Genomic DNA, 23,232 nt, shown 5'->3' on the forward strand with positions numbered 1-23,232 from the left:
TAAAACTTCAGATTTTTTTCTGTGGTTTTTTTTTTAACAGTCCCTATTGCTACTCTCACCCCGACCTAGTCTAACAAATTTATGAGCAGAGTAAGTGAAAAAGGTGCTCTGAAATACAGCTGTATTTACTACCTTGCTGATCTAAAAGTCTTCTTGGATTTGGGAGAATGAGAAATTATCTAAGGGAGGCCTACTGAATACTTAATCTGTACTCAGCACCTCCTTTAATGTACTTAGCAGTAATTTTCTACTTGGTGAAGGGTGTTTTTTTTTTTTCCTTTAAATACACTTTCATTTTTTTTCTTTTTAGGTTAGTGATATTACTCAGAATTCTGTCACTATAAATTAGACTCAGACAATTTAGCATTTTCTTAGTTTATACCTTTTGTTTAGTTTTTTTTTTTATTCCAGTATAGTTAACATACAGTGTTATATTAGTTTCAGGTGTACAGTATAGTGATTCAACAATTCTATACATTACTCAGTGCTCTTCATGGTAAGTGCACTCTTTAATCCCCATCACATTTTTTACCCATCACCCCTCCCACCTCCTCTCTCATAATCATCAGTTTGTTCTTTATAGTTAAGAGTCTGTTTCTTGGTTTCTCTCCCTCTCTCTCTCATTTTTTCCCCTTTGTTTTATTTCCCACGTTCCACATATGAGTAAGATCATATAGTATTTGTCTTCCTCTGACCAACTTGTTTTGCTTAGCATTATACTTTCAAGACCCATCCATGTTGCTGCAAATAGCAAGATTTCATTCTTTTATGACTGAATTGTGTTCCATTATATATACATATATGTCTCACTTCTTTTTTATCCTTTTATCTATCAATGGACGCTTGGGCTCCTAACATAATTTAGCTATTATAAATAATGGTGCAATAAGCATAGGAGTACATATATCCTTTCAAATTAGTGTTTTTGTGTTTTTTGGGTAAATACCCAGTAGTGCGATTACTGGATTATAGGGTAATTCTTTTTTTAATTTTTTGAGGAAGCTCCATTTGATTTATATTGTTTGATGACATGGTTATTTGGGGGAGTATTACTCTTCTTTTTCCATTTCCATATTTTTATTTGGCAATTATATTGTGGTTTTTATGTAACTTTTATAAGAGATTTATTACCTCTTCCTTAAATAACTCACTTATTTTTCACATTGCCACCATGGCAACCATAACTATTGGGCAGCGTATCTACCTCCAGTAGAATGTACACCTCAGATTGCGGTGCCTGGGTGGCTAAGTTGGTTTAGCTTCTGACTCTTGATTTCAGCTCAGGTCATGATCTCATGGTTTGTGAATTCGAGCCCCATGTTGGGCTCTGCACTGCCAGTGAGAAGCCTGCCTGGGATTCTGTCTCTCCCTCTCTCTCTGCCCCTCCCCTACTCGTGCTTATGCATGCAGGCATGCGTGTGCGCTCTCTCTCTCTCTCTCAAAATAAGTAAATAAACTAAAAAAAAAAAAAAAAAGAATGTACACTCAGATTAGACCACTAGGTTGTTGATGTCATAATATTTCCATGTGGGGTCCAGAATTAAGGCCATTAAAATTAAGGCCTTGATCCCTTGATCTGACCTTGGAAATTTATTCTAATGTATAAACCATTCAATAGGACCAATATTGATCTGCCATTAAGGGGTTTCCAGTTTACAGAGTCCTTTGATTTGGCTCCAGGACAGCATTTGGAAATTATTTACCTGGTCAGATTTAGTATGTTCAGGCAGGTTGTAGAGGACCTCTGGAGTCCAACCCAAGGCTTCCAGTCACTCCTTGGCAGGATTAGCACACTGATTAGTTTCTTCCTCTTTCCGTGTATTTGATGCCAACGGTATTAAAGGTGTTTCAGTGTCCTTAGAGTGCTAAGATGTTTTGTTTGCTTTTATTTTTTTGTGTACATGTGTTTGTTTTTAATGCAGATTTTATATTTTCCCTTCAACTTTTATTTTTACAGTGAATGCAATCAAGTGGCATTTTAAAATTCTGCTGAAAGTGGAGACATGAGACTGAAGATATCTCTTTTAAAAGAACCAAAACATATCCTTTTGATACTTACAAACCTTATTGTGATCATCTTACTAGAGTATTGTTAAAAGTTTTTTTTTCTATTTTATATTCTAAAGAGTGGATTTTTAAAAATTCTTTTTAATGGCAATTTAGCTACATTGTTTTTGAAATATTTGAGATCATGTTTTGCAGGTAATTTTCCAAAGCAAACTATTTGCTCTAAATCTTACTTTCAAATTCTTATTGACATTTTTCTTACCCTACTTAAGTACTAAGCTTAAGTACATAAAACACAGTTTTTGTTTAGTCTAGTAGGATCTTGAAGAGCAGCTTTTTTTAAAACCAAATAATTTCTTTGCTAGTGTGATCTCGTATGTTTTCATTGAGCTCTGCTCTGTTTCTTCATACTCATGATAAAGTGGAGGATAAGCTGGGGAAATCTGAGCAGTCAGACCTTTATTATTTCATGTGGGAAGGTAGCAATTATAAATATTTTCTCAAATGCATGACCCTATATTTTGTTAGTAAGAATACCTAAAAATGTGTCAAGAAAATATGACAGGCCTCTCTACCTTCATTCTTAGTTATTTATATCAGTGCTTCTATAAGAATCATCTGTAGACTTTATTGCAGGTCTGTGAAGGGACACGTACAGAAATTAGAAAGTAAGAGGTAAGAAATTTTTGTAGCAATTTGACATTGTCACAACACCCAAATATAAGATCATTTTTCTAATAATTCATTTATGTTTTATCTTACAAAATGTTTTACAATATATTTGAAATAGAGAAAAATGTGGTCCTTCATCAGAGATAGCAAAGGACTGTTTGGACATTTGATCAAACTTTAAAAATTTATATTATCTTATTTTACCTTTAGAGTGAAGATATAATTCCCTTTGTTTTTCCTTAAATCATGTTTACTGTCTTTTCAAAATGTGCCTTCAGGAGTTTATGCTTTATACAATTTTACAGATTTTTGACTGTGTCCATTGTTTGCTTTTACCTTTTCAAGTTGAAGAATGATGAGTTTCTAAACTTTCTGAATCTGTTAGTCCACTCATTTCTCCCATACTCTTGAAGATACATCACACATGTCTGACATGTACTGACATCACTTTATATAAGGGTAAACTTAATGTTTTTTTGTTTTGGAATGGGTGTGTTGTGTGTGTGTGTGTGTGTGTGTGTGTGTGTGTGTGTGTGTATGTGCTCACACACACACACACACACACACACACACATATGTGTATTTTCTTCCTTTCTTGGTTTTTCCTGACATTGTTTAGGCTATAGCAGTTGTATTGGAACACTTTTTTCAGTAATGATCTAGTGATATTCAGGTCCTTTTATTTAGATTATATTTTGAGTTCTGAATATTACAATGCCACATTATTACCTATTTGTACAAACTGTTAAACTCTTCGTATAATTTCTCTTTTACCTTTTTGGTTATTTTCTTAATCTATCATTTTGAAGTATTAAAAAATCGTAGAATATTCCAGAATAATTATAGCACATTGTCTTTTTTTTTTCCATTGGAGTTTACTGATTGCTCAGATAAGCCAATAAAAACCAGTAGTGAGAAGCGATGGAAGTAAAAGGATTATACAATAACAAGAGAAAAAACAACCCAACTAGGAATGATCTGGTAATACAGAAACCTAGATATAAGGAAGAGAAAGGTCCCTTGTAAATGATGAGCTGACATGCCTTCCCTAGATACACAGTTCTGCCAGGGTAAGCAGCTTGTTCTGATGGAGGAACAGAGGGCTAAACTTGAACACCTCAATTTGTAGAAATCCTTGTGATAAATCAGAGACTGAACAAATGGGTTAAATAAGGTGGGAATTTTAGGGTTCATATCTGTCTAGTGCTATGCACCATGTAGGTGCAGTAAATTATAATTGAATTGTTTCCTGAATTTAATGTAAAAAAATTTGGTAAGATTTTAGTTTTGGCAGTTAGGCTGTAGGTTTTTTCCTAGGTAAATTGTTATTATAATGTGTAAGTTAAGCAGGTATTTTACTGTTAGATTTCAGTCTTCAACTCTTGATTTTTTAAAACTTATCAAAATAATACATGTTTATTCTAATAAATGATATAGATATATGTAAATTTAAAAATTATAGTTCCCTTTTCTTCTCACCTATCCCCCAACTGTTTAGTGTATATCCTTTCATACCTTTTGATCTGCTAGATGTCTTTGTGTATCATTTGGCTTTATTTATGGAATATTTCATACCACAATTTAAAATTTTTCATGTCACCAGATCTTTCTTTTTTTCCTCTTTTGGCATGCGGATTTCTTGCTTTCCATTCTTCTTACAACTGTTGTGGTAGATACTTATTTTCCTTTTTATGGAGAAAATATGAAAGTCATGAAATGAAAATATATATAGAACCTTGAAACATTTGACCTTATTTTTTCTTATACTCTGCATCTGTGAATTATTTTATTAAGATTTAAGGCTTTTGTGTGTTTTATGTCTCCTTAACACGTTGACACATCAAGAATTAGTCAGCTGTGTGGGCTGGACTACTGCTGAAGAACTGTATTCATGTAGTGATGACCACCAGATAGTGAAGTGGAACTTGTTAACAAGTGAAACAAGTCAGATAGTAAAGCTTCCTGATGATATTTACCCAATAGATCTTCACTGGTTTCCAAAAAGTTTAGGCATAAAGAAGCAAACTCAAGCAGAAAGCTTTGTCCTTACAAGTTCTGATGGTAAGTTTTTGATAAATGTTATATGCTCATCTTTGTATTTAAAAGACATAATATCTTTGTATGACTTATGCTTTTAGTTGTTTTACAAAGCTGATATTTGTAGATCTGCATACCTTCATTTACACATTTAATCCATATTCTGTGAAGTCATTTGGTTTGTGTATAGGCTATAAAACTATTGTCATGAAAGGAAGTGAATTAAACTGGCATATCCTGGGATTTGATCTGAGCTTTCTTTTGCCTTTACTTTTTCTGTGATCTCACAGAAAATAATTGTTAAACTATTATAAGTTTTGGTTCCTAATTTCTTCAGGTTTAACTTTATAACGTAACCACACTAAAAAAACATGGGCACAATGCAACATTTAGTAAGCTATTAAATATTGTCTTTATTTTCTAGTACATGTTAATTTCCACTTAACAGAGTTGGAGATTTATTTAATTTGACTGTAGCTTTATTACTGGTGAGTAAAAAGCATGACTTTTCTACTTTTTGAGGGAATGTTTTTATTTTCATAGAAACAACTTGAACTGTTTTTGTCTGTATTACCCTTTACCTACTATGTCAATTAAAAATACATTCATCAAAAGTAATGGAAACTTATGTGGCTAACTTATGCACAGATAGAGTTTTTTGGTTCATCTAACTCCAGGGGTAGATCCTCAAGCACAGCTGCATTAGGCCCCTGTTCTTACCATCTCTTGGCTGGGCTCTCCCCACAAGGTGAGCATGATGGCAGCCAGCAGCCCAAGGCTCATCCTAGAAAAGAAATGTCAGCAGAGAGGGTGCTGCTTCCTCATTATCTCTTGCAGGCAAGTGCAAACTTGGGTCATGTGCCCATGAAAGAATCACTTTAGTCAAGGGAATGGGATACTGGTTGACTGAATACAACAGGCCCCAGGCCACCATGGAAAGGGAAGGAGAAAGAGAAGAGGGCTTTTGTAATGAGGACAGGAAGGCATGTAATGACAAACGATCACATCAGATTCCACTTCTTTTACAGGCACAACTTATGATAGTTTTTTTTAACCTTATTTTTTCTGAATGTTGATTAAATGAGATATTGTATGAAAGTAATTGGCACTTAGAAGATTAATTCTGAACCACAGCTAGAATTTGGCTTACCTCAGATGATAAAATGAAGGGTTGACTTTTTTAAAAAAAACTTTTAATTTTGATATAATTTCACATTTACAGAAAGGTTGTAAGAATTATACACATAACTCCTGCATATCTTTATCCAAATTCATTTACTGTTAACATTTTGTCCCATATACTTTATCATTGGCTCTCTCCCTGTCTTCTCCCCCACCCCCTATGACACTACACACAAACAAACACACACATGTCTTTTTCCTAAGTATTTAAGGTTATGTTATAGACATGCCCTTTTAACCATAAATACTTCAGTGCATTTCCCAAGAATGAGGATTTCCTGTTATATAACCAAAATACAGTGATCAAAATCAGGAAATCTAACATTGATGTTAAATTGAATATATAGTTCATATTCAAATTTTAATAATTGTCCTAATAATATCTTTTATAGAAATTTGTTTTCTTTTCTGGTACAGAGTAACACATTGCTTTTGTCATATTTCTTGAACCTCCTTTAATCTAGAGCCTCCTCAGTCTTTTTTTATGATCTTGACAGTTTTGAAGAATACAGGCTTGTTATTATTACAGAGTGTCCCTCAGTTTATGTTTGTCTGATATTTCCTCATAATTAGATTCAGTTTACATATTTTTTAGCAGCAATAATTAGGGTATCAGATTGAGAGATTTGTGATGCTGGTTTGACCCAGCATTATTATTGGTGATGTTAACTTTGATTACTTTGAAAGGTTGTATTCACTAAATCAAGCCACTGTAAAGTTACCGTTTTTCTGTTTTAATAAATCAGTTGCGAGAGGATACTTTCAGACTGCATAAAAGTGTTCTCTTCCTCCTTAAACTTCCTCCCACTATTTAAGCATCTATTGATGATATTTGGCTGAATCATTTATTACTAAGATGGTTGCCAAATGGTGATTCTTTTAAAACTTCATAATTCCTTCCATATTGATTAGTTGGTATTCTGCTGCGAGAAGAGCCTCCCCTCTCTCACCCGTGTTTGTTTACTTGTGTCAGATTAGACTTATAATCTTATTTATTTCTTGAGTCTCCTGTTGCTATCATTTTTTAAATTTTAATGTGAAAATTGTCCCAGATTTGGCCAGTGGAGACCCATCAGGCCAGCTCCAATGAATTTTGGGGGGGTGTGGTAATGTTTCCTCATTATATTTTGAGCACTTCTTTGCTGGTACAAAATGTTTCGGGCTCATCTTGTACTTTCTCAATCCCAGTCCCCAAACTATCCTTTTCTCCAAGGACGCCTGTTCTTTTCTTGGTGCTTATTGGTATTTAAAAACCAAGGTGAGAGTGCTAGCAAATATTTCAATGGGGTGTGTTTGCTTCAAGGGCCTCTTAGAGAGCTAAGAAACAGGAATATAAATGTATATTAAAAAATGTACATATCTGGGGTGCCTGGGTGGCTCAATCAGTTGAGTGTCTGACTCTTGCTTCAGCTCAGGTTTCCTAGGGTTCCCAGCTCAGGTTTCTCAGGGTTGTGGTATTGAGCCCTGTGTAGGGTTCCACACTGAGCATGGAGCCTGCTTAACATTCTCTCTCTCTCTCTCTCTCTCTCTCTCTCTCTCTCTCTCTCTGTCTTCCTTCCTCCTTCCCTCTGCTCCTTTCCCCTCACTGACATGTGCACTCTTTCACTCTAAAACAAGACAAAATAAAACAAAAATCCATACGTATCTATAGCTATTGATTTCTTTCTCCTGCGCTTCTTCCCCTCTTTTTCCTCTTTCCTCTCTTTGTTTTCTTTCCTTCCCTTTCCTCTGTTCCTTCTTTCCTTCCTTCCTTTCTATACTAAAAATCATAAGTTCATTCTGATGCCACCAATTCAACACCACAGGGTTAATTCTAGTCTTTCTTTTTTCTATACTTGGAAATAGTGAGGGAGGCTGACTCCTGTTATTCTCAATATATTTACTCACTTGCTCAATTCTACAATATACAGTAGATTGTTTCAGAATGGCTAATCTATACTACTGCAGAAAACTAGAGTTTAATATTTGTTTACTTTCATTTTTATCTTTATACTGAGTATATAGAGTTAAAGTCCTGTGCAAAAGTTACTTGCATTTTCCCTTTGTTTAACTGCTGGTATGTTATTCGTTTAGAATATAGTTAAATGTATTATTTGTGTCTGTTTTCCATTTAAAGTTTCCTTTCTCCCCCATCTTTGTTGATCTGATTATTTTTTGGATATGTAAAACATTAATATGCATCATTCCACAAAGACAAAACTATATTTAAGAAATATACTCAACAATAAATTACCTAAAAAAAAAAAAAAGAAATATACTCAGAACAATGTCACTACTCCTCCTCACCCTATCCTATACATCCTGTTTCTGTTTACTCCTTGTAGGTAAACAATTTCTTTAGTTCTGGTTTATCCTTCATCCTTCCGGTTTGTCTTCTGGCAAAAGTAAACAGATAGTTCATATTTTCTCCTTTCACCTTTTGTATTACACAGAGGTAGCATACCATATATTTTCTTTGCATTTTCCCTTTTTTTTTTTAACTCAATAGTATATTAGGATTGACTTTTATCTGGTGAATATGGACAGTAAGTATACTTAGTCTTGATAATTTCTGTTGTCTGAGTGTTTCTCTGAATTTAGATTACTTAATTACACTCAAAGAATAGTTGCTTGGATCTCTATTTCAAATTGGCTTTAACGCTCAACATCGCTCCTCATCAGGGAAATACAAATCAAAACCACACTCAGATGTCACCTCATGCCGGTCAGAGTGGCCAAAATGAACAAATCAGGAGACTATAGATGCTGGTGAGGATGTGGAGTAATGGGAACCCTCTTGCACTGTTGGTGGGAATGCAAATTGGTGCAGCCACTCTGGAAAACAGTGTGGAGGTTCCTCAAAAAATTAAAAATAGACCTACCCTATGACCCAGCAATAGCACTGCTAGGAATTTACCCAAGGGATACAGGAGTACTGATGCATAGGGGCACTTGTACCCCAATGTTTATAGCAGCACTCTCAACAATAGTCAAATTGTGGAAAGAGGCTAAATGTCCATCAACTGATGAATGGATAAAGAAATTGTGGTTTATATACACGATGGAGTACTATGTGGCAATGAGAAAGAATGAAATACAGCCCTTTGTAGCAATATGGATGGAACTGGAGAGTGTGATGCTAAATGAAATAAGCCATACAGAGAAAGACAGATAACCATATGTTTTCACTCTTATGTGGATCCTGAGAAACTTAACAGAAACCCATGGGGGAGGGGAAGGAAAAAAAAAAAGAGGTTAGAGTGTGAGAGAGCCAAAGCATAAGAGACTCTTAAAAACTGAGAACAAACTGAGGGTTGATGGGGGGTGGGAGGGAGGGGAGGGTGGGTGATGGGTATTGAGGAGGGCACATTTTGGGATAAGTACTGGGTGTTGTATGGAAACCAATTTGACAATAAATTTCATATATTGAAAAAAAATTTTTTTAAAAATAAAAAAATCAAATTGGCTTTAGATAGAACACTTTATGATAGGGAAAAAAATTAAAAATGTAATTTAAAAGATAAATTTGCAAAATTTATTTAAATGTATACATATAACTATATTATGACTTATGAGAAACTAACATTTCATTTTTTTAAGGTTTACTGTATAAAAAAAAACAAGTAACATAACATGCCACAACTAGATGTGGGAAGAAAAGAGAATCAAAGCAGAGTAGTTGAGTATTTTCTTCTAAGCTAGGATGAGGAATATTTGGGATCTTATGAAAGAGAGGGAAAAGTATGGTAGATCAAAGAAAAGAAATAAAAGGATAAGATAGAAAGGATCATCCATAAATGAAAAAGAAATGTTCAAAAAAGAATAAAGTAAATGCCAATGGGAGGTGGTCAAGGAGTTTTCTGCCAGATAAACACTTGAGGTCATTTTATATATCAGTGCTATATTCTTTGTTATATGATACTTAAAAAAATATTATTCTGGTTAAAAAACCATATAACGTGAGATGTACCCTGTTAACAAATTTTTAAATATACAGTGTGGTATTGTTAACTATAAGCACAATACTGTACAGCAGATCTCTAGGACTTTTTCATTTTGTATGATGTTAACCCAGTTCTTAAAAAAATTCTTTTTTTCAAAAGTTAATTTATTGCTCAGGAGATTCTCTTTTCTAGTTGCCACCAACTTTCTCCCCCAATGTTGGCAGAGAAGATAGTGTTTTTGAGTTTGCTCTTCACTCTTTCAGTGTTCCCTCCCCCTCAGCCTCTCTCTCTTCTTTGTAGTGGTAACATTCCAAAAGAGATCCCTGAAATTCGCCAGCAGGTCCTGAAATACAGAAGGCAGACTTTTGCCAAGCATTTTATCTTACCAATAATTCTCTCCCAACATTACTACTTCTTTTTGAATATTTCATGCAGCTGTATACTACTTTTTAGAAGATCTATTTCTATAACAATGTGTTAAAAGATTTACATTTAAAAATAATTGAATTATGTAAAATAGATTTGGGGAGCTGCCATGTGAAGGAATTCTGGTATAAAATCTTTTGTAAAGCTGTTAAACACTTCTTAAATTATATTTACAGAAAGATAATTTTTTTCTTATTTTTAAAATATTTTAAAAGTTTTTAATTAATTTATTTTGAGAGGGAGGGAGAGAGAGAGAGAGAGCGAATGAGAGCGAGCATGAGCGGGGGAGGGGCAGAGAGAGGGAGGGAGAGAACACCAAGCAGGTTCTGCACTGTGAGTGCAGAGCCTGATGTGGGACTTGAACTCACGAACTGTGAGATCATGACCTGAGCAGAAATAGAGAAGTCAGATGTTTAACCAACTGAGCCACTCAGACCCCCCCAACAAAAGATGATTTTTTAATACATTGTATTAGGTATCTTGAAGTAATTCCCATATTTTTTTACTAGTTAATTTGTCCATTTAAAAATCTCACTTGAAAAAGAATTTGTGTGTTCATTTCTTTTTATCATAAGTTGGTGGTTGGTTACAGATCTCTGTGGCTTTTTGCAACTGTCTGCCAAATCATTTCTTCTATTAAGCAGTCTGCAAAAGTGCTCATGTGTCCTTTTTCCTAACACCCTATTCCAAGCTCTCTCATGTTTCCATGGACATTTCCTAAGGCATTTCTAACTTTAAGAAATGTGTTTTATATAATTTTAATGTTTCCTCTGTTCTTTTTCTCTTTTATAACATTTCCTTCGTTTTAAAAAGTTTATTTTTTATTTAATGAACAAAAGGTTAATTTTATACCTCAGGATATAAATATCCAAGTTTGTTATCCAAATCCATTTATTGTTCAATAAATCAGTAAGTGAATCATATTGATTATACTCTCTTCTCAACCCTACCCCTAGCAAATAATTGGGAATAAATTGATCTCTAGTTTGGTCTTGCATTTTAAAAAGATTATAGAAAAGTTAGAGAGCAGAACCAAAATAGTTAAATGGATAATCAGGAGTTTAAAAATACAGTATTTAATATGTGGGTGCATCTGGCTGGCCCAATGAGTAGAGCTTGTCACTCTTGATCTCAGGGTCCTGGGTTCAAGCCCCATGTTGGGCATGGAGCCTACTTAAACATTTTTTTTAAATTAAAAAAAATAAAAATATTTTATATATGTAATTTTATATTTATGCTCTATTCTGGGTATGCTATTCAAGCAATTTGTAACCAGACAAAATATTAAGGCCAAAGGTTTATTGAGCGCCAAATCTATGCAAAGAGCTGACCCTAGTTGTCCCAGTGTACGTCTTCTGTAAGGTCATAGGAAGCAAGAATAATTTTTAGCACTTGTCAGAAAGTCCGTATTAGGTATTTTAGGATAAGAAATATCAACGAGGGTACCTGGATGGTTCAGTTGGTTAAGCATCTGACTCTTGATATTGGTTCAGGTCTGCTTGGGATTCTCTCTCTCCCTCTCCCTCTCTCTTTCTCTCTCTGCCCCTCCTTTCCCCTCTCTCAAAATAAATAAATAAATAAATAAATAAATAAATAAACAAACAAACAAACAAACTTTAAAAAATATCAACGATCTAAATACATAAAATTTTTCAAATATGGAATGGATTGAAAGGAAATTTCTGGATCCTTCATTTCTGGTTTAACAGTTATTTGGTTAATCTCTTTGGTGATGGATTCATTCACTATATGCAACAGTTGTTTAGTTTGTGGATATTCTGTGCTAGGCAGTAAGCTAACTTTTAGTGAGAACAGACCTGGGTAAAGTAAACAATGGCCACAGAAGTAGCTTTCCACTTTGTCATCTTTATAGTTTTCCTCTTTTGAGGCTTTCCCCCCTTGCATATTCTCTGTAAAGCAATGCATTAAAAAGTAAATCCCATATAATTTTGAGTTAGTTCATGAAGAGAATAATGACAGTTGAATTCAAAGTATTTTTATTACATTGAAAAATGTATAGGGAAAAGTAGATGCTGCTAGTGGGTAGTTAGATGAAGGAAAACGGTAGCTTATTGTTAAGGTCCTAGAAAATGAATGATGAGAAAAGAAAGCTATCGGATGGAATGACAAAAAAAAGATGCCAGTCTTTTTTTTTTTTTTAAGTTAGGAGATGGTTACTGAATTAGTAAAGCTTAACAAATGCTGATTATGTAAATGTATTATTGCAAATAAAAATATGACTAAAATATGGCCTTCTGCCCTGATATGAATCACAGCCCAATAAAAACTGCAACAGAGCTGCAAATAATGTGCATGTGTGTAAAAAAGAGGGAATGACTTTGTTGGTAAGAATGGGTATGTGGTTAGTGAAATAACCACAGGGTGCTAGGTGTTAAATGTTTCAAAGTCATCTGTATGAGACTTTTCCAGAGAAATGTTTTAAAGCCATCTTATGCAGCTTAGATATATTTTTAATGAATTGTTAATATTAAGCCAGATTCTTGAAAAGCCTTAAACTAAAAGTAAATTCAAACAAAATAAATTTTTGCAAGCAAAATTTGATTAGATAGCCACATTGATTCTTTGCGAAAAATGTATTTTTTGATTTGGGGGAAGTTTCTAATTTCACTGTACTTAATTATATTATTATGAGCTATGTATTACTAGATTTCATGATTATTCAAAACCACACTGATCTTTTCTCAGCTTTCGGTAGTAGTTATTTGTACAGTTGATGTATCCCCTTGACATCTCTTAGATAGTTTGCTTATGTCCTTTAAAGTTGTCAGTTTTTACTTTTTGCCTGTATATGTGTGAACTTTTTGAGGACAGCAACCAAGTAGCCTGCTCCTTTTTGTCTACCTAGTGCCTGGCACAGTGTAAAATCATATAAAGCAAGTATTTTGAAATTTGGAATTATCAATTATTAAATTAGTTAACGACAAGACCATTAAACAGAGATGGCCCTAATGCCTTTGGCTGGCCTGAGCAAACCAAAATCTGTCTGTAAACACTTTAAAGTTTTGAAATTGAAACCAAAGCACAACCAGTCATAAACAGCCAACTAGGCCTTAGGCTATAGCCAATCAATAATTTCCGTACTTTGCTTCTACCTTTTCCTTATAAAAGTCTTTCCCTGAGCTCCTGTTGGTGAAATACTCTTAACCACTTTTGGTTTAAGTGCTGCCCAATTAGAATAGATTTTTGCTCAAATAAACTCTTAAAATTTTTTGTTATGCCTCAGTTTATTGTTTAACACCATTTAACTGTCCTGGTTCCTGTCCTCTACACCTTTACTAGCTTTTTGGTATCTTGCAAACAACAACAATGACAACAACAACAACAACAAAGACTGCAACACCCTGCTGAATTAGAAGGCTTTCTTGACATTTCTCTTGGCCCCCTTTGGCCATATCCCAGTGAAGTTTTGTTGCCCCTCTAATCTATCATAATAGCATCATGTACATATTTCTATTACACCACTTGTTTCAAGATTTTCTAATTTTGTTTTCAGGCTTGTTTACCAATAGATTTGTTTGTTCCTTGAAAGTAGGAACAATTGGGGTGCCTGGATGGTTCAGTCAGTTAAGAGTCGGACTCTTGATTTGGCTTAAGGTCATGATCTTGTAATTCGTGAGTTCGAGTCTCATATAGAGCTCTGTGCTGACAGTGCGGAACCTGCTTGGGGTTCTTTGTCTCCCTCTCTCTCTGCCTCTCTCTCTCTCTCTCTCTCTCTCAAAAATAAATAAATAAACATTAAAAAAAGACAGTAGGAACAAGTATTTGAGTAGGAATATTATTTGTCTTTATGTCTCCGGTGCCTAGCACTATGCTAATCTAGCAGTAGGTACTCAACAGATATTTGCTGATTGAGAAAATCCAAATAGATTTCTCAAGTATAATTTCTTTTAGGTAAATTTCATCTGATTTCTAAGTTAGGAAGAGTGGAAAAAAGTGTAGAAGCTCACTGTGGAGCAGTTCTTGCAGGAAGATGGAATTATGAAGGAACAGCATTAGTTACAGGTAAGTTGTCTGCAAAAATGACATTTTAAACGAATTTTTTAAAGGAAAATTTTCTTTGAATCATATTTTCTTTAGTAATAGTGTCTTTCATTGTTTAAGAGCAGATAATTGGCAAAGCATTGAACTAACCTGCTAGATAATGTTATAATTCAGAATGTCATATTAATAATATATGATTTATGGAGAATATTCTGTCAAGACTTTTGAAATGGTCAGTTATGAGATAAATAAAAGTTGTAATTCTTTAAAATTTTAAAATTCAAAATATTCTTATTGAACTGACCTTTACCCCCATTCCATCTCTCTCCCATCTCCTGCTTTACTGCAAGTATTCTCATCTTTGTCTATGGTATTAGTTATCTATTGTCGCCTAACAAATTACCCCAAAAGGTAATGGCTTAAGACAGTAAACATGTAGTATCTTACAATTTCTGTGGGACAAGGAAGATTTAATTTGGTTGGGTAGTTCTGTCTCAGACTCATGTTGTTGGATAGGGCTTTAATAATGTGAAGGCTTGATTGGGGCTGCTTCCAAGATAGCTCACTCACATGCTCTTGGCAAGAGGCCTTAGTTCCTCTCTGACTGTTGGCAGCAGGCCTTACTTCCTTGCCACACGGTCTTCTCCGTAGGGCTGCTTGAGTGTTGTAACAACATGACAGCAGGCTTCATAAGTGAGTGATCCAAGAGAGAGCAAGATGGAAGACACAATATATTTTTTGAACCACCCTTGGAAGTCATTCTCTATCATTTCTACCACATTCTATGAGAAGAAAGTCACTAAGTATAGCTCACTGTGAAGAAGAGAGAAATTAAGCTCCACCTATTAAAAGGAGGAATAACAAAGAGTTTGTGAATACATAGTAAAACCACCAACCTATTCCCTGGGCTTTCTTTCAGGACTTTTTTCAGTGAGTTGTTCCTTCTCTTGCCTATTTTTTCAACTTGTCCTTTTCCAGGGGTTTGTTTTTCAGCATATAAATGTATTCAGATATTATCCATCTTGAAAATGAGAATAATGAAATAATCCTGCCTTTAACAAATAATTCTCTCTAGATACAACTTCCTCTTTTTTCTTTTAGGCAAGCTGTTCAAAAGAGAAGGCTACTACTTCACTCCATTCTGTCCCCACTTCACTGGAATTTGCCTGCAACTCTTCTTTTGCACTGAAGGCACTTTTCTTAGAATTGTAGGGTGGAGATTTCAGTGAAAATGAAAGTATTATTTGAATAATATTTTCATAAGTCTTCTAAGATTAAAGGAAAAAAAATAAAAATTTTGGGCATGGAAGTTGGGCTTACTCTGATAAAATTGTTTCAGAGTAACTTCAATTAAATTTTATAGTTATGAAGCACTGTCATTTAATGAGTAAATTGTATCCGAATTTTAAATATGTGTTAATATGATATATTGATTTTTATATGCACATTTAATGTTTAAATTTGTTTTCTATAGATGAAAATATCAATTATTATTCTCTCTTTATAGCTGGAGAAGATGGACAAATAAAAATCTGGTCAAAGACTGGGATGCTAAGATCAACTTTAGCTCAGCAAGGTACATATAATAATCAATTAAGATGTCTTAACAGTTTCTTTTAAAAACAGACTATTATAGTTCTTAAGACAGATTTAGGTTGGGTTCAAAACCTGAAATCTCTTATTTCTGTTTACATTTTTTCCTCTTATTTTCCATGTTGCCTGATAGGCCATGATAACTGTATTATTTGAGCCAAGAAATAGAAGAAACACTCAAGGGCTTTTTCTTTTCTTTAAAAAAAATTTTTTTAATGTTTACTTATTTTTGAGAGAGGGAGAGAGAGTGAGATAAAGCACGAGTGGGGGAGGGGCAGAGAGAGAGGGAGACAAAGAATCCAGAGGCAGGCTCCAGGGCTTGAACTCATGGACCGTGAGGTCATGACCTGAGCTGAAGTCGGACGCTTAACCGGCTGAGCCACCCTGGTGCCCTAGCTTTTTTAGTCAATCTATATAAATGCAGTTAAAGGCTAATGATTCTTTTAAAAATAATTCTGAGGCCTTATGAGCATATACTACCTGGAATAGGATTGGGTGTCTATTTAAGTAAATAATAGTAATAGAAAACATTGAAAGTATCTCCGTACTTAAAGTCCTAATAAGCTCATAATATTATCATCCTTTCTAAATTGTATTCTACATTTGGTGTCTACTCATGGAAGGGAGCAGATACCTTGAAGATTCAAAACTTGGTAAACTACAATTACTTAGAGCAACATCTTAGTTTTCTGTGTTAATTGGAAAGAAGTGCCCATAAAATCAATCCAGTGGTCATTCCCGTTGGGATTTTGTGTGTGCGTCCGTGTGTGTGTGTGTGTGTGTGTGTGTGTGTGTGTGTGTGCACGCGCGCGCGCATGTAGCAGATTTATTTTCCTAATTAGATTTTATCTAGTAATAGTAAAGCAGTTTTTTTTTTTATTTTTTTTTTCAACATTTATTTTTGGGACAGAGAGAGACAGAGCATGAACAGGGGAGGGGCAGAGAGAGGGAGACACAGAATCGGAAACAGGCTCCAGGCTCCGAGCCATCAGCCCAGAGCCCGACGCGGGGCTCGAACTCATGGACCGCGAGATCGTGACCTGGCTGAAGTCGGACGCTTAACCCACTGCGCCACCCAGGCGCCCCAGTAAAGCATTTTTAATGTTGATCTGAACACATATCAGCTGATCTTTAGAGACAGGTTGTAGATAATTCTTTAGAATTATATGATAAAGTCATATTGTGAGGTATCTCCAGTTAATGACTTCCAAAAATTTCCAGATTTAATTTTTTAAGTAATGTGTACTCTTAGAATAGTGTTAAAATAGTTACATTTCCTTAGCTGCACATTAACCAAATTTTAGCAAAGGGCCACCATAAATAATAGGTAGTAGTTATTTAGGTAATCATAAATACTAGGTAATGGTTATCTCCTGAGGTTAAATATTTGCTACAGATAATCTCCAAATAGAATATTTATCCATGAATAGAAAATTCAGAGTTCATAGAAACATATATGGGTGAATTTTAGTTAGGAAAAAATGTCAATCCATTCTTACTTTAGAAATAAAATGTACCTCTAGAAAATAAATTTTATTTAGATTTTTTAGTAAGAATGGGGATTTATTTTTGGCTTTATAATTTTTGTTAGGGCTAATTATTTGGCATTCTCACTATATGATGTCTGACTTATAAGCAACTGACAGAATTCTTCTAGAAATTATTGCCCCCTTGGAGCTGGGGCTATGGTTCTTTTCAGCTGTTGCTGCTGCTGAGACACGTCCTTTTTTCCTTTCTTTTCTCTTTTATTAAATTTGTTGTTTACAGAAGCCACAGATCTTTAGAGAAATTCCAGAAGTTTCTTTCACTACCCATTATAGCAACTGGAATTCTTGTCTAAGACCCTTCTTCACTAGTAGCCCTGTAAGGTTACTTATTTGTTTTCTTAAATTCTTCCCAATCATCTCCTGCCCTTCTACTGCCCTTGCATTTACCATTTTGGACTTTCTGAAGTCTAAAGTTGAAAGTTAGAATATGTTTTTTAATATAAACAATGTTAATCATGGAGGATAGTTGACATAGTATTATTAGTTCGGTACGATGGTTTACCTGTGTAATGGGTCTGGAAACCAAATTGCCTCTTATTTTACTTTTATGGAGAAATATATTCAGAGTTCCCAAATTTGCAATGGCAATTTAGAAGCATAATATGTTTATAAATTAAGGCCGTTTTATAAATCTGAGGTCACAAACAGGTGGTCTATGGGCTGAATCTGGCACACTAGAATGGTACAGGATCGATATTAAAATCAGGACATTTCACATACAAATTTGGTCTTCTGTCTTGAATTCAGGAAGATTTACATCTATATTTTCTTCTAAGAGTTTTATAGTTTTTGTGTTTACATTTAGGTCTATGATCCATTTTGAGTTAGTTTTTGTGTATGATATTTATTTTAGAGAGGGATGGGTAGTACTCCTTTTTTTTTCTTCCTCCAAATAGATGGGTAAATAGATTCTCTTAAAAGCTAAAATACTGCTTAGGTCATATAATATAGTATTTATTATATATTCATATAAATAGTGTATAGTATAGTATTTATTATATAGTCATCATATCATGTAATATATTTTCCATTGACGTTCCAAATAGCTATAATTTTCTTTCTTTTTTCTTTCTTTCTTTCTTTCTTTCTTTCTTTCTTTCTTTCTTTCTTTCTTTCTTTAAATGTTTTCATTTATTTTTGAGACAGAGAGAGACAGAGCATGAGCAGGGGAGGGGCAGAGAGAGACAGGAGATAAAGAATCTGAAGCAGGCTCCAGGCTCCAAGCTGTCAGCACAGAGCCCGACACGGGGCTTGAACCCACAGACTGTGAGATCATGACCTGAGTCGAAGTCGGACACTTAACCGACTGAGCCACCCAGGCGCCCCAGCTATAATTTTCTTTTTTTTTTTTTTTATTTAAAAAAAAAATTTTTTTTTCAACGTTTATTTATTTTTGGGACAGAGAGAGACAGAGCATGAACGGGGGAGGGGCAGAGAGAGAGGGAGACACAGAATCGGAAACAGGCTCCAGGCTCTGAGCCATCAGCCCAGAGCCCGACGCGGGGCTCGAACTCATGGACCGCGAGATCGTGACCTGGCTGAAGTCGGACGCTTAACCGACTGTGCCACCCAGGCGCCCCCCCAGCTATAATTTTCTTAACATCAAATGTCTGTGAAAGGGCTGATCATTTTTATCTTATTTGAATCTTATTTATTTTCCTCACTCAAGGTTTATATTAATTATGAGATTAATTAGCAAAAATAAATTATATAGATTTTCTTATTTTGGTTAACTTATTGGTATTTCAACTGAATAATCATATCTTTTTTTTAGATTAAGAATTACAGATTTACTGTAGAACAATGCATCTGATTTTTGAGTTTTTGATCATTGGTGTCACCCACACTTTCCTAATAAGGCATAGACTTTTCCCATTTTATCTCTGGGAAAAATCTTTGGAAAAATTAAGTTATAACAACATTGAAGGAAAAATATCAGGTTACTTATAAGGTATATTTGATTTATTAGAGATTACAAGTTTTGAGGGTGATTATAAACCTGAACTATGAACTACTGAGAGCTGGATGCTGAAGGCACGAGTAAGGAGGCCAAAGTAGGTGGGGTCAGGGACTCCAGCTTCCTTTTAGGATAAAAACTGGAAGTTTTGGTACGAAAATGAAATAACACAAACCTGAGTTATCATAAAACTTGGAATTCAGCAAACAATGTTGAAAGCATCTTTGTGATTTTTACTACATGTTTATGTTAATTGTATTTATTTTTGGTGAATAGAAAAAATTCTGAATTCATTTCTTAATGACTGGAGCCAGATGTACCCATAGAAAAAGTCGTAGTCATCACCTTTTTCTCTAATACAGAAAAAGCATTAATTCTAAAGGTTTTTTTTTTTTTTTTTTTTTTTTTTAAATTTGACTTAGTTTAGAAACAATTCTTACCGGTACCTATGAGGAGTCATTTTTCCTTATTAGAGAAAAATAATGTATGGGCCAATGATAATTATAATTAAACCATATCTTCTGTTACATTGTATATTTTAATTATAGGCTAAAATTGGAATAGAGTAATACTGCACACCTTTGAGGACATTCCTCCTATATTATATTCAAATGGAAGAATGGAATGACAAAAATGGAATCGACAATGAATTTAGTACAGGAGGTAAACTGGAAATATAAATAACTGTTACACAATACAGGATGCTGTGAGAGGACAGGAAGACAGAGATGAATGCTTTGGGGAGGAAAGAAAGTATCAGAAAGGCTTCCTGGCAAATATTCCTGGAATATCTTAAAAAAATTTTTTTTTTCAATGTTTAGTTTTTTTTTATTTTGAGAGTGAGAGAGAGAGTGAGCAAGCAGGGGAGGGGCAGACAGAGAGGGAGGGAGAGAATCCCAAGCAGGCTCCATGCAGTCAGTGTGGAGCCCAACGTGGGGCTCAAACTCACAAACTGTGAGATCATGACCTGAGCAGAAACCAAGTGTGGGACGCTTAACCAACTGAGCCACCCAGGTGCCCCTCCGCTTTTTTTAAAGTAGGTTTCACGTTAAGTGTGGAACCCAATGCAGAGCTTGAACTCACAACCCTGAGATCAAGACCTGAGCTATCAAGAGTTGGACACTTAACTGACTGAGTCACACAGGTGCCTCTAGAATATATTTTGATTGGGCTTTGAAGGATGAATAAATTAGGGAAGTAAATGGGCTTGTTGGCAATGGAGTGGGGCTGATTTGCCCCAGTGGCCCTCAGAGATGCTCAATTTCTTGTCTGGATTCCATCTGGAAGCCCCAGAATCCCCTCCTCAAGTTTTCTTGGGAGTCTAAGGCAGGTGGATCTCTAAGTCATGGCCAAGTAGTTGGAGCCATAAGACTGGTCTGGCTGATCACGGTCTCAACTGGTCAGGGCTCCAACCCATCATGCCCACATACCACCTGCCACTGCAGGGGCCTCCTTCGGGTCTGTCTCTGAGCTGCCCCCACCCTTCTGGAGGCTTCCTAGAGCCTCTGCTGGCTGCAGACGTGGAGCACTTGCTGTCTAGAGGAGGAGTGTCTGCGATGGGTCCCCAAATCCATGTTCTGTGTTACCACCGTGTTCCAATAAAGCTATCGAAACAGAAAAAAAAAATGGCAATGGAGTGGGGCTGTGGAGGAAGTTAGATGATCAAACGTATAGAGGCAGAATAGCATAAAGCATGGAAGTCAGGTGAATGTGAACAGACCCCTTGGGCCAGGGGTAGGCTGTATGAGGGATAGTGTTGCTAGAGGGACCAAGACATTGATGGTCTTGGATGCTAAATGAAGCAGTTTTGATCTTTGTCTATCAGAATACAAAACCTTAAAAAAATAAGCAAAAGAATAAGAGATAAATAAAGACTATCTGTTAGGAACATAACCTTAGCAGTAATATGTAGGATAAATGAAAGGAAATAGAGATTAAATGGGGTGGCCAGCAAGAGACACATGAAAAGATGCTTCCCATCACTGTCCATTAGGGAAATGCAATTCAAAGCCGCAATGGGATATCACCTTAAATCTGTCAGAATGGCTAAAATAAAAAAGAAAAGAAACAACAAGTTTTGGTGAGGATGTAAGGAACAAGAAATCCTCATGCACTATTGGTGGGAATGTAAGTATAGCCACTGCGGGAAGCAGTATGGAGGTTCCTCTTAAAAATAGAAATAGGGACACCGGCTGGCTCCGTCGGTTGAGCATCTGACGGTTGATTTTTGTTCAGGTCATGATCCCAGGGTCATGGGTTTGAGCCCTGCATCAGGCTCTGTGCTGAGCATGGAGTCTGCTTGAGATTCTCCCTCTCTCTCTCTCTCTCTCTCTCTCCCCGCCCCCAACCCCAACTCCTTGCTCTGTCACTCTCCTCCGTTCTTGCTCTCTCTCTCTAAAATAAAAAATAATAATAAGGGCACCTGGGTGGCTCAGTTGCTTGGGTGTTCGACTTCAGCTGAGGTCATGATCTTGCCATTCGTGGGTTCGAGCCCCACATCAGGCTCTGTGCTGACAGCTCGGAGCCTGGAGCCTGCTTTGGATTCTGTGTCTCCCTCTCTCTCTCTCTGCCCCTCCCCCACTCAAACTCTCTCTCTCTCTCTCTCTCTCTTTCTCTCTCTCTCTCTCTCTCAAAAATAAATAAAACATTAAAAAAATTAAAAATAATTTAAAAATAGAAATACCATATGATGCAGTAGTTCAACTACTGGGTATTTACCCAAGGAAAACAAAAACACTAATTCAGAAAGATATATGCTCCCCTATGCAGCATCATTTACAATAGCCAAGATACAGAAGCAACCTAAGTGTCCATTGATAGATGAATGGATAAGGAAAATGTGGTATATATGTACAATGGAATATTACACAGCCATAAAAAAGGTGAAGTCTTATCATTTGAGACAACATGGGTGGACCTAAAGGGTATTATGCTAAGTTGGTTGCTAGAGGGAAGGGGGTGAGGGGATGGGAAAAATGGAGGAAGGGGAGTGGGAGATAATAGGCTTCCCGTTATGGAGTGAATAAGGCACAGGAATAAAAGGCACAATATAGGGAATATAGTCAATGATATTGTAATAGCGTTGTTTGATGACAAATGGCAGCTATGCTTGTGGTGAACATAGCATAACATATAGAGAAATTGAATCACTGTGTTGTACACCTGAAACTAATGTGACACTATGTCAACTACATTCAGAAAAATTAAAAATAATAATAACCAAAAAATAAAATAAATTGGGGTGACCAGTATGGAGGTTATTGGAATGTTCTATGCTAGTGTGCAATAAGGCTAGAACAGAGGCAGCGATGATAGTAGTTGAAAAAAGTGAATAGTTCTTAGTGGCTGAGAGGAATGGATATCTTGTAAAAGGGAAAAAATTCAGACAAGAATAAATGAGGGGTTAGTGTGGAAGGATAATAGTTTTGAATATGTAGAGTTTGAAGTCTTCGGGGCAAGTGGAAATACTGTGTTAGAGCTCAGAAGTAAAGGCTGAAATATTAAAGTGAGAGTCAGTTACGGAAAGGTGAAAGATGAAGCTATAGGGGAAGTTGCAATCCCCAAGGGAGAGGTGGCTGAGGCTAGAAACTGAAGATGCAAATGCATTCATTTAAGCTTTTTCTCTGTACCGACCCAGTGACATATATAACCCAAAAGTTGCTTTTGTGTGGAATAAATCCCACTTGATTTATTGTTAGTATATGTCCCTACAAGTAGAATGAAAGAGGAATAATTCTTGGTGTTCTAATTCTTAATGATTTGGCAACCCCAAAACATTGAGTTCTTACTATCATGAACAACACAATAAACAGCTGGTTGTTTATTGTGTTACAAAGTAATTTCTAGTAGTAATAGCTAACAGATAGTGCTTATATAGTATCAGACT

The 23,232-nt window shown here is 35.5% G+C and overlaps 1 protein-coding gene across 4 annotated transcripts in view; it reads left to right on the top strand.

The window, feature by feature from the left end:
* IFT80 (intraflagellar transport 80) overlaps window positions 1–23,232 on the top strand; it is a 135,204-nt gene that overhangs the window by 13,558 nt on the left and 98,414 nt on the right. Inside the window, exons 2-5 of one of the 4 annotated variants that reach the window (XM_003991947.6) lie at window positions 1,958–2,040; window positions 4,519–4,740; window positions 14,160–14,270; window positions 15,757–15,825. In XM_003991947.6, the coding sequence (XP_003991996.1) occupies window positions 2,004–2,040; window positions 4,519–4,740; window positions 14,160–14,270; window positions 15,757–15,825 (439 nt within the window). In that variant the 5' untranslated portion in view covers window positions 1,958–2,003. Of the gene's footprint in view, window positions 1–1,957; window positions 2,041–4,518; window positions 4,741–14,159; window positions 14,271–15,350; window positions 15,483–15,756; window positions 15,826–19,894; window positions 20,010–23,232 lie in introns of all 4 variants that reach the window. The other 3 variants (XM_045037360.1, XM_019810499.3, XM_019810498.3) reach the window with 3 other exon arrangements.

The sequence above is a fragment of the Felis catus genome, chromosome C2 (genome assembly GCF_018350175.1).
Source record: "Felis catus isolate Fca126 chromosome C2, F.catus_Fca126_mat1.0, whole genome shotgun sequence".
Taxonomy (NCBI): Eukaryota; Metazoa; Chordata; class Mammalia; order Carnivora; family Felidae; genus Felis; species Felis catus.